Below are 12,401 nucleotides of genomic sequence, written 5' to 3' on the forward strand. Positions count from 1 at the left end.
ATTTTATTCTCCTTCTAGCCTCTTATACTAGCCTTTTCAGGTGTTGATCAATGTGACCAAGTTCTTCTGTTGAATCTCGGCAACTGATGTGCTTACATGTGCTTAAAGTTTGTTGCCTGAAACACTCCACAAACCTTGTCAAGCATATATAATATTTTGGTAACATTACAACTTTAGGGATTCCTAATTAATTTTTCTTCAATAGTTTTCATACCTCTTCTATCGGATATGAAAATGAGGTTGTAGAGAGGGAAGACGTAACACCCCCAAGAGATGGTCATAACTATACTGTAAAAAAAATCATTACCCAAGCATTTATGGGTAAAAGCTGTCACCACCTCCAATGAGCTCTAGTTTTGCATCATTGCAGAATGAGAACTTTTGTCGCCTTCTTTGTGACCTAGTGAAGGCTGCCTTTAAATCGCCCTAATACTGATCTAAGAAACCTATTGTTGAGATAAGTTTGGACATTTATCTATACATTGTACTTCCAAATCATCTATAATTAATACATATCAATCAAATTTCAATAAGAAAATAACATTCCTTTGAACATTACAGACCTCGGAGAACCATAATAATAATAAGCTTTGCATCCAAAGCGGCCTTGTAAACAAAAATTCAGCCACTCCTACAAATTTGACACAGAACCACTAGGATGTTTTGAATGACATTCAACGCCATTTACATTTTGATCAGGGAAGGCCCAAGACGAAATAAGGTGATGGGCTATGGCAAAGGGTCCAGGAACAAACATGGGAGCAAGTTCGCCACTTTCAACGTTGAAATCTGTAGTCAAGCTGTGAGTTTTTTCTACTCCCTTACACATTTGTTCTACCTTAGCTGCTGCAGTTTTTTGGGCTTTCTTGTACTCAGCAAATGTCAGAGCTTTTCTAACATCTTCTCTACTATGCCATCTAGCATCTAAGTGATCAAGTTGCAGCATATCATTAGTCACATATTCAAAGCATAGAACTCAGAAATGAGGGACTGTTAAGTGGGGAAGAAGTGAATGCTTTAGAAATTAAAACCGTTGCATATTTGTATTGTACATAAAAATGAGCTATCAAATTATCATAGGAAGGCTTCCTATCCTATGTAGGAATACAGGAGTGAAGGGAAACAGAACTTCAGCTAAACAGTATTCATCACAACCCACTATTTTTCATGCTCACTTGTCTTTTTCTTGTCTCCACAGACAAGACAAAGCCTAACAGTAATTGCCATCTCCCAGGTCTTTCTTTTGTCTCCATACAATTTTCTCATCATATCTGAACATGATACACGTTCTTTAAAATTATTGAAGCTCAAACAATGAAAATAAGAAAAGGTATATCATGTTCGAACATGACACACCTTCATTACTCTAGTACTTGCACACATAGTGTACGCACAAAGTGTGGCCAGGATGTCAGCTGCACAAGTTGACCCCTCTGAGGCTCAATTCTAAGCCAGACAATGCACCGTACACAAGTGCCAATCTTAAATAGGATCTTCACTCACTACTTGAAATCATGCATATAAATCAAGGAAAAAAAAGAATGCGTCAGAAGGAGAGTGGGAGATACAATAAAAAACTAGAAGCCAATATACCTTCTAGCTCTTCCTTGTCCACATTAATTTCAAGGGATTTCGCATATGCAAAGAACCCAACCATCAGCTGACATGGCATGCTATTTGGTCCCACTAGAAACAAAGTGAATGTAAAAGAAACTGTTAACATCCAAAACATGGGAAAATACTGTTTGACAAGAAAAAAAATACAAGAACATGTTTCCAATAGATTATATCATCTTAACCTGCACTCAACTGCTTTTAAATGATACCTACATCTGAAAAATTAAATAAATCATGTAGACCTGACATATTCAAGACATTAAATCTGATTTAAGTTACACTGAAAATGATAAAAAAGGCATATACAGCAAGTAATTTAATTGCTAGTTGGATTATGATAAAGGATGAAAGAGTGTATCCCCATGTAACAGATTTCGGAAGTAACATGAAAATTTGGAGAAAAGATTTTGTTAACATTCTCCATTAGCCAAATGTAATTAAGCAAAATAAAAGAAACACAATGAAAGTCATTCAATCCTGCAATTTGCAGTTAAGACTATAAAATCATCAAGTCATCAATAAAGCCATGCTCCGAGTGATCTAACAAATTTTCAAATATAAGATTTTCTAACAGAGCTTTATAAACATCTTCACATGTTTATCTCATGTAAACAGTGGAGAAATAATGAAATAACAACAGCCAAGTAAAATGAAATATTTTGTGCAAAATATGTAAATACCAGGCCAGGGCTGAGAACTGTGATACACAACTTCTCCCACTTCAATACCAGTTTCCTCCCATGTTTCTCTTCTCACTGCCTCCTCCAAGCTTTCTCCTGGCTAAACGCAAAAAGAGGGAACGTTTAAATCAACTGATAAAATATTATAACGAAAACAAAAAACGAAATGTGCATGCATAAAATGAATCTCAAGTCAAAGAAACCAGGCTTTAATGACACAGCATATATCCTTTCCCTCATTCAAAGGAGACAAGGTTTATCTGTTAACTGTTCACAGCCTATTAAGACACTTATATTAGTTTTGTTCATATTCAAAATAGCTTATGATGAAAAACTTTCTGAGGAAGCTTTTGAGAAAAAAACAAATTTTCCAAGATTTAAGCAATTCCAAGCATGCTATTATATCTGCACTGTATTGGTTCTAAATTAGGGTCAGTGGGCCTGTGGTGTTTGGGCTTGAGTTCGGTTATATCTGTTTGCTTTGGTATTGATTTAGCTTTTATTATTTGAGTTAGGCCTATGCTGGGCCTGTGTCATTTATTTAGTAGGGTTAGTTTATTATAATACGGAGTACTCTCCTTAGGTTAGAGCATGAATTAATTAATAGAGTTTGTAAAGGGAATTTTCCTTGAAAAGAAGGTTCTTCTTGCGAATCCATTAGAATTGTTCATGTATCCCTCTCTCTTTATCTCTTGTCTCTTTTATTTTATTTTCCAGTTTGTATAATAAAAAAAACTTCCTATTCCTCTTCCTTGATCTTATTGTTCTCTGTTAGGATTCTACAATCAAAACAATTGGTCTGACCTCCATTCTTCGAGCAAATAGGGATGGCAATGGGTCTCAGACCTAGTGGGTACCCACAAAAAATACCCGCCATGGGGGGTAAAAACCCGCTAGATGGGTATGGAGTTGGACATGGGTAATACCCGCAAAAAGTAACGGGTATGAGTACTATAGTAGCCAACCCGCCCCATGCCCGCACACATATATACACACACACATTTGCTAGCACCTATGAAGCACGGACACGGATACGGATACGGATACGATACGGACACGGACACGGCGATACGGCTAAAATCAAAAAAGTAGGATACGGGGATACGGCATATATATATAAAAAACTCATAAAATAAAGAGAGCATGTCATATAACATATTATCAAAAGTAGGATAGGGGGATACATTTTTTTTCTAATAGAATAAGTGTCTTTTTAAAAAAAATATTGGAACATAAAGTATGATTACATATGGCCACACTTTTTAAAATATATATATTAACTAAAATATATATATTAAGTATTAACACCAGCCCACTTTAAAGTTGATGAGCCCAACTCTTTTTTTAGGAAAGCCCAAATACCAAACCCTAGCATCCTTTCTTTTACCTTCTGCCTCTGCTACTGTTCATCATCCTCCACAGCCGTCAACTACCAGGTAAGGTGTGTGCCTTTTTCTTTCTTACTCTCCCACTCTTCTTCCTCCTTCCCCTGCTCCGCCACTGACGATAAACGTTTCCGGTGCTCCGTAAGCGTGTCCGATACGGTGCGCGGGACGTTTCCGGTTTCGCCGCCGTATCCGGAGCTTCGCCGACGTATCCGGTGCGTTTCCGCGGCGTGTCGCACGCGTACCCGTATCCGGGGCGTGTCGACACGCCGATACGCTCCTCCTGAGCGGTATCCGTGCTTCCCAGGCTAGCACATTAACAAAAATTAAAGCTATAACGTTCTAACTTACATTTATAAAAAAAAAGTGAGTAAGTAATGACTTTGATATTACATATATTGTTGCTTGCTAATTTACTCCACTTATTTTAAAATAAGTCAGTAACCTACAACTTTATGACTATTAAAAAATCTAAAATTAAAGTAAAGTTATAACTTTCTCGTTTACTTCTTTAAAAAAAATTGGGGAATGGAAAAACTAAACAAACAAAGCAAAAACTACAACCCTAAGATATCCCTAGTCAAAAAAGGGTCAACCCTCTAGAGAAACATCTGGAATAAAAAGATCACACTGAAGACTTGCTCCAATACTAGCTAAATAATTTATAGAGGCATGAGCTTCTTTAGGGACATGACACAAATGCATTTCCCAATTCCGCTCCAGAAGTTGGCAAATAACAAGGAGGTCTTAGGCATATAAATGGAACCTGATCCTCACATCTGATAAGGACTCCAAAATCTCCAAGCAGTCTTTTAAAAAAGTTATACTTAATTGAATGATTTACTTGTTAAGTATTTGGATTTTCTTTTGTATTTTTAATTAATGTTTTTAATTTTCTAATAGTTATGTTTTTGTTTTTTATTGATAAATAAATGAAAATTGGGAAAGTCGTATTTTGGTTAACTAAATTGCAGGTAGTGGGTATGGGTACGGGCATATAGGTACTCGAAGGGTACAAGCATATAGGTACTCGAAGGGTACGGGGACAGGTACTCAAGTTGCTACCCACGCGGGTATGGGGATGGGTATGGGTAGTTTTTGAAAACGCGGGTATAGGGACGGGGACAATAGTACCATACCCAGACCCTACCCATTCCATCCCTAAGTCACGATCACACCTCATCTGTTAATCCAACCACCACCACACACCGTGTCGTCCATCCTGCAACCACCATGAAACATTCAGACGCGAGCCACAACCGCCGCCGCCACATGTTTCTCGAGAACCAGCAGATCAGGATCGCTTGGCCGAGACCAGCCTGTTCCCGCTGGTTTCACTCCCACCAGAGATCGAACGCACTCTCACGTGCCACTAGACCTTTGCATGTGTCCACGCCTGAAGGCTCGTCAGGAAGCCTTTCTGGTCGCTGGTTGCACCACCGCACTCGGCTCCTCCTCCTCTTCTCAGATCCGGCCTTATTTTTTCTTTATCAGTTCTGTGGTGTTCTAGATCTGAGAAAGACACTCAGTTTTGCCTTTTTCTTTTGTTTTACACCACAATTGAGTCTCGCATGGACACCTACAAGAAAGATATAGCTGAACTCAAAGCGGGTTTTAGAACTGGTACCATAAGTCAGAGAAGAATGAACACAACAGAAGAAAGCTCCTGCTCAGAATCACTGAGATTTAGAACAGAGAATGATATTATTCCAAAGAAGAAAGAAAGTACAATTTATGACACAGTTCCAACTGACTACTATGAATCAGTTAAGCCAATACCTAACTTCTCAAAAACTAACTGAAGTGTACTCACTTTCCATGTATGCTAACTCTGCAGATTTCAAAGGTTCATGACCCATATGATGCAGCGTTTGCAGAGGATGCAGGACCAACGCGGTAAGAAAAAGAAAAAGTTGGGAGCCAAATTGGAAGAACCAAGAGCAACCGAACCTTTTAGTGTTGAACCATTGGAAGAGGCTGCTAGAGCAGAGGAATTCCTTGAGATCCATCTAGTGATGGATGAAGAATCCATTACAGGCAACGTTTACAAGAGACTGAATATTTCTCAGACAGCCCATTGATGATAATTTGCGACAGTTTGAAGCTTTGACGGCCCAAATTACCAAACCTTGCTAAGAACAGCTGTTAGGTCATTTTCTAGGGGGTCACAAACCAGTGCTTCATTATAGGATATTTTCCTTTCGCCCTACTTAGGTGTTGTGTGCTATAGACATTGCACGGGATGTCGACGAGGAGTTCCCCCTTGCTCAGGGACAACCACTGGCTCAAGACATTTCTTTCCCTCCTCCTTCTCACACCGAAGGGGGAATCGTGGCTAGTATTTCGGAGGAAGAAGAAGATGAATCCAAGGAGGATATGAAGCTAGATCGTCATCCAAGGGGAAAGGGCAACAAGGCAGAAGTTAACGGTGTTGTAACAACAATGACTTCCCGTGTTCACAATATGGAATTGGGTGAGAATGTCGGAAATAGATTATTGGGTGGAGGATGTATTTTTCACAACCATTGTCACGTTCCAATGTTGATCTGTTCATCCATAAAGACTTGGGTTCGGCCATGAACTTGGATGTTTCTTCATTGTTGATGGTGCTATGGGCCTTTACCATGTGGTCCAAGCAACCTCCTCCAATGCTGCCGAACATGGACATTGGTGCACTTATTGATTTGGGCTTTCATCATGTATCCCGCTCACAAATGGGATCCGGGAGGAATTTTTTTATCAACTATGCAGCATGCTTAATAGCTTTCAACCTTAAGGGCTAGAGGGGAGTATTGTTAGAGTTCTAAACTAGAGCCAATGGGCCTGTGATATTTGGGCCTGGGTTTGGTTTTATCTGTTTGCTTTGTTATTTGCATTACTATTAAGTTAGCTTTTAATATATGAGTTAGGCCTATGTTGGGCCAGGGTCATTTACTTAGTAGGATTTTTTATAGATAGGAGTACTGTCCTTAGGTTAGAGCATGAATTGAGTAATAGAGTTGAAAGAGTTTCACCCTTGGAAAGAAGGTTCTCCTTCTTGTGAATCCATTAGGATTGTTTTCGTATCCCTCACTCTATCTGTTCTCTCTTATTATTTTATTTTCCAGTTTATTTAATTATAATAATAATAATAAATTCCTATTCCTCTTCCTTTATCTAGTTGTGGGCTGTTAGGATTCTACAATCCTAACAAGCACCCACAGTACTTACCAATCAAAAGAATGAAAGGAATTCAAGATTTTCAGACTTTACAAGCAGGACTAATCCCAATCTCAAACAGAATTTTGTCATTGAGGAAAAGAAATATTATTTCCACTTAAGAAGCCATTGGCTATTATAAAAAATACGCAAACATGAATTAGGTTCCCCTATATTTAGTCAAGCTAACTGGAACCAGCTACACTATGTCATGTTATAACAGACAGATTGAGAAACTAAAAAATGAAATGGTCTTGATTCTTAAATTAGGTCAGGCATGCACCTCTATAAAACCTGCCAAGCAGCTCCACATTCTAGGAACAAATCTGGATTGTTTGCTCAAAAGGGCACGGTCATTTTCTCGATCAATTACTAGCATAATGACAACCTGCATAAGATCAGGGGGTGAGTGAAATAATAACAAAACACTCGATAATTCATTGATTACTAAACACTTGGAATAGAAGATAGATAACCGGGTCAATTCGTGGATATATCCTCTTTTTGCATGATTCATTTGAACATTCTTTCCGCCTCCCAGCTTCCATCGGGACTGTTTTCTCTCCACAATGTCCACAAAATCGTGATAAATTATGCCATTCTAACAGTGCCCTCGCCTGGTCAAACACAGTAATTAGAAAGGCAGCATTGTATACATATTGATAACAGGTCAACAAACTAAAAAATTTACATTACAGCATGTAGCTTGCATAAATGAAATACCAAGAAACCTGATAGATCCCTAAAAATATTCAATATAGTATTTGGTGCATGACCACAAACTGGAATGGTTCTGTTTTATTTTATTATGTTTTTTTTTTTTTTCCCACCCCTTTGAATTAAACAAAAATGTACTTAAAATTTACATAACTGCAGGTAGCTTGCATAAATGCAATACCAAGAAATGTGATAGATCCATAAAAATATACAATATAGTATTTGGTGCATGGGCACAACAAAATGGAATGGTTCTGTTTTATTTTATTATGTTTTGGTTTTTTTCTGCACCCCTTTGAATTAAACAAAAATGTACTTATTCTTACCCCATGTCTAATTCTGTTCTATTTTAAAATGTACCAAACAAATATAAAGCAACCCTGATATTTTACATTCTCTCCCATTCTAACACATCTACCATGTAAGAACTACTATACTTTAAAAAGATAAGCATAGCATCAATGAAGAATTATGATAATCCAAAAAGAGTAATGGTATGGATATGGACACTCTTTTAACACTTTCATTCCAGCGTACTCTCTCTTATAGGTTGAAATGATCCACTAAATTTATATTTGGCTCCTCTAAAGCGAAGAGTAATTTTAGGGGTCAAGTAATTTTAGAGGGTCATTAATGGCTGTATTTGTGATCACTTGCACATGCATAAGAAACTATATTATTCTTTATATCTCAACTACTGATTTCTAAAGTAATGGTTGCGATAACTTATTTTAATGTCTAGCGTGACTCCCTAATTTCAGTGAAACCAAATCTCACTAATATTTTTACACCTAATTTGTAGGTCTCTAATAGGGAGCAACCCCTAATTATTAATGTCTACAGTCGGACTGATAGGAACTCAAGGTTAGGGGTTAGTTAGTTAGTTAGTTAGTTATACTTAGGGAGTTGGTTAGAATGTTATTGAGGCATGTGATAGAACCACCCTGAAATCTGGTATTATTTCTCACAAATCCCTAATTCCCAAATTGGGAACTAGAGCAGAATACAAGAGAGAGTCCACACCCTCTTCCTAATCCCAATACCCAAATGATACAAAAGATACCCCTAACTCTCTAATGTCTGTTATTTATAAGCTACATGCCTCAATAACATTCTAACCAACTCCCTAAGTATAACTAACTAACTAACTAACTAACCCCTAACCTTGAGTTCCTATCAATACTCCCCCCCTAAACATTCACCTTGTCCTCAAGGTGAGGAACAAAAAAGCAAACTAAAACAGTGAACAAGTATGCCTACTATACAAAAGTGACAAATTCAAGCGAAAACAATGAACCACCCAAAATACAGCATGCTAACAATACAAAAGACACAATAATCACAGCTTCCACCTGGATCCCATTGCTCTTCTTCATTGCTCTCAGTCAAGTCCAAAAGTTCCCTTTTCCACAGCACTTGCAAAATTTCCTGTGACTCTTGGAAGTGAATTCCGGTTCCTTGCTGCCTCAAGTAGATGGGTAAATTGGGTTTTAACCCAAAAGCTGATACATTTAACCCAAAATCTGATACATTGGCCCAACCTATTAGTTTGACTCCACTATTCTGTTGTAAGGCCCAATTCCTCCTTAGATGGGTATGGCCCATTCTGTCAGGGCAGAAGTCCAGCTGGTACCTCATCCTCTCTGGCCACACCTCTGCTGCTGGCACATTCCAGAAACATTCCCATCCACCCCTGACGACAAACTCTTCCCACCTTGCTCTGCGTTAGTGATTTCCCATCGCCACACAACTCGACACAACCAGTGGCGCTAAGACCCAGTTACCACCGCCCCTAACGACAAAGTCTGGCAGCGCAGCCGGTGGCCGTTTGGCCGCCCAACTTGACCAGAGAAGACCCGACTCTGTTTCATCTTCCTCTACCTTCTCGTGGCAAGTGAAGATCATCTCCGCCTTCGTCGTCACCCACCATGGCACACCAACCTCCGGGCGCATCACGTTGTTAGGTGGTTTTGATGGCGGCCGTTGGAGCGTTCCTGGCCTCACGAATGGTAACCCACGTGAAAATCTGTCGCCGCTAATACCTTGGTCATTCCTCCGATTGGGTTATCGGAAGCTTCAGACTCGCTTCTGATTTCTGTTTCTCCTTCCTGCACAATCACCACTGTGATCTCCAGTTTCCCTTGCGACAACTCCGTTGGCGCTATCACCGCCTCCTCCGCTTCAAGAATGGGTTTCTGCGACTCAGAAGTTAAGTCTTCCTCTGAGTCCGGTACTTGCTCGGCTACCGCCGCCGCTACATCAGGTTCTCTCCGTAATGTCGCCGCCGCTGTTCGTTCGATTGCAACCTCAGATTCTCTCTTTTCTTGCTCAATAAGAATGGCTTTGTGAATAACCTCAGGAAGAGAGAAAGATTCAATCAATCGTACCTCCATTCGGATCTCCTCCCTCAATCCTTTCAAGAAGATGCCTTTGACAAATTCTGGATCAATTTCTCTGAGAGCACCCACGTACTTCTCAAAATCTTTCACATAATCTTCCACCGTTTCATCTTGCTTCAGAGAAAGAAGCAACTCAAATGGATTCTGAATCTTTGAGGGCTGAAACCTCCTCACCACTGCAATCTTGAACCCTTCCCATGATGGATTCGGATTACAACGTTTCCACCATTGAAACCAGGTAAGAGCTCTTCCTTCTAAAGCCTCCATTGAAGCCTGCAACTTCTCTTCTTCTGAAACTCCACGCAGCACAACCTCCAAACGCTGTATCCATTCCAGAGCTTCATCTCCACCAAAAATTAGAATTTCCTCTGAAATTCTCAGCTTGCTCCTTGTCTCTTCCATGCGCAGATTTGTGGTTCAGGCACCAAGATCGGTGCTCTGATACCAATGATAGAACCACCCTGAAATCTGGTATTATTTCTCACAAATCCCTAATCCCAAATTGGGAACTAGAGCAGAATACAAGAGAGAGTCCACACCCTCTTCCTAATCCCAATACCCAAATGATACAAAAGATACCCCTAACTCTCTAATGTCTGTTATTGGAGTTATGTAAGAAAGTTAGGACGAAATCTGTCAAGTTAGTAGGAGAGGACTAGCTCTCGAGTTTCAGAAGAGAACTGGCTCTCGAACACCGGTACGCGTATAATAATGTTCTTATCAGTCTCATTTCTTACTTTTTTTTTTATAGGCAAATGTTAGTTGTTAGTAAATTAGTACAAGTTCGAACCTTAACCATTCACCTACAATTATATTAGAAATTGAGAGGCCTATACTCAACCACAAAAGCTAGCTCAAGAGTTGACGTTTGCACTACCCTTATAAAGGCTATCTATGCTCTATCTCTAGCCAATGTGGGACTTCTAACAAATTACCCTTAGCTTAAACATGTGAGCTACCCATCCCGTCTCACTTCTTACTTGATGGAACCACATGAATATTAACCACAAACAAAGCCTTAAAATCAGTTTCATGACAAAATAGTCGACAATTCAACAAATCATGGATGGAAAACCCAATGCAGTGAAGAAACCACAACTTACATGACCAGCAATAGCCAAGTTCCCCATGGCGGCAGAGTCAACCCAATCAGTGGCGACCATGAGCGTTCTGAGCTCAACAAAACACAACCGTTCAGGGACCAACACGGAGGCACGCTCCCATCCAGAGACGTCAACCGCCCAGTAAGCATCATCATCATCATCATCTCGGTCGGCGCGGGAACCCAGATACACGAACGAGTCACCGCTCAGGTCCGCACCCACCAACATCCCCTTGAGATCCTCCAAACCGATCCAACCCAGCTTCCCCGTCGAAGACGCCAGCGGCTTCCCGTTTCTGAACGGCAGCACCTTCAAATTCGGCGAAAGGGCGGCGCCGGAATCCGAGATTCGGGTTTTTAGGGATTCGAGCGCCGCTTTCGGGTCGCCGGCTTTGGATCTCAGAGGGTTGCCGGCGAAGGCGTGTGTCTGGAGGTTAACGGACATAGTGGTGGTGTAAAACTGAGAGAAAGTCCTTGCCCTTGTGAGAGGTGGGAGTTTATAAGAGGATTTGAAGAAGAGTTTTGAAACTGGAAGGAGATGGTGGATGAGCTTCACCATGTTGTTCTTCTTCTTCCATCGATGTCTTGAGTGTGGGTGGCAGATGTCGGTTGAGTTGAGTGGGAACGCCTAGGGTCACGACAGCTGTCTCTATTAAGATTTTTTGGTCCAACACAAGACAAATCTTAAACCAAAACTAAATAAAACTAATCTTGATGAAAGAAAATTTTGAAACAACTAAAATTAAGGTGGAGTCTACGGTGTCACCCATAAAAAGGGGTGCACCAGTGTCCCCCGTAATTTATAGATAAGATTACAAACTTATCCCTAAAGCATTTATGACGGGTTATAACCTTCCGCGTGTGATATCCAGAATTTTTTTCTTCCTTCTCTTCGTCTGTGATTTCTTCTTTCTTTCCTTCTCCCTAACATCATAGAGCTTCAACCCTTCCTCTCATCTGGGTACACCTTATTCTGAAACAAAAGTTAAAACTCAACAAATATCAATTTAAGAAAACTACAGAGAGGAGTGATTGGAACCAAAACCACCAATTGAAAAATGAAAATCAACATAATCTGAATTGGACTCCCTCAGTATCCTGCAAATATCTCTGTTTTCCATGGGAAATGAATTGTCACATGAATGCAATGAAAAAAGGAATTTCAATACTAAAACGTCATTCAAACCGAGTTCAAGCATATGGCAAAAATTAAACAGCTTTTTCACTTCAGCGTTCGCTATTCTACTCTGAGAAAGAAGGAAGAAACCACAGTGTTCGCTATCCTACGCGGTAAAGTCGCTCT

At 39.9% G+C, this 12,401-nt stretch overlaps 1 protein-coding gene across 1 annotated transcript; it reads right to left on the bottom strand.

Annotated features, from left to right (window-relative positions):
• Positions 1-449: 449 nt before the first annotated feature.
• On the bottom strand, positions 450-11,779 carry LOC130712421 (nudix hydrolase 19, chloroplastic-like). The gene is made up of 6 exons (XM_057562485.1): positions 11,100-11,779; positions 7,357-7,497; positions 7,164-7,268; positions 2,298-2,397; positions 1,594-1,686; positions 450-924 (listed from the first exon to the last, which is right to left on the bottom strand). The coding sequence occupies exons 1-6, from the start codon at positions 11,655-11,657 to the stop codon at positions 632-634; spliced, it is 1,290 nt and encodes a 429-aa protein (XP_057418468.1). The 5' UTR covers positions 11,658-11,779; the 3' UTR covers positions 450-631.
• Between the last annotated feature and the right edge of the window lie 622 nt (positions 11,780-12,401).

This window comes from Lotus japonicus, chromosome 1 (genome assembly GCF_012489685.1).
Source record: "Lotus japonicus ecotype B-129 chromosome 1, LjGifu_v1.2".
NCBI lineage: Eukaryota > Viridiplantae > Streptophyta > Magnoliopsida > Fabales > Fabaceae > Lotus > Lotus japonicus.

Bases quoted from the DNA above. Each gene is read 5' to 3' on its own strand.
- LOC130712421 (XM_057562485.1), bottom strand. From the start codon at position 11,657: ATGGTGAAGCTCATCCACCATCTCCTTCCAGTTTCAAAACTCTTCTTC. The intron at 7,498-11,099 runs GTAAGTTGTGGT...GTGTTTGACCAG, and splicing joins ACTTGGCTATTGCTGGTCAT to GCGAGGGCACTGTTAGAATG. The intron at 2,398-7,163 runs GTGCATGCCTGA...TTTTGCGTTTAG, and splicing joins GCTTGGCAGGTTTTATAGAG to CCAGGAGAAAGCTTGGAGGA.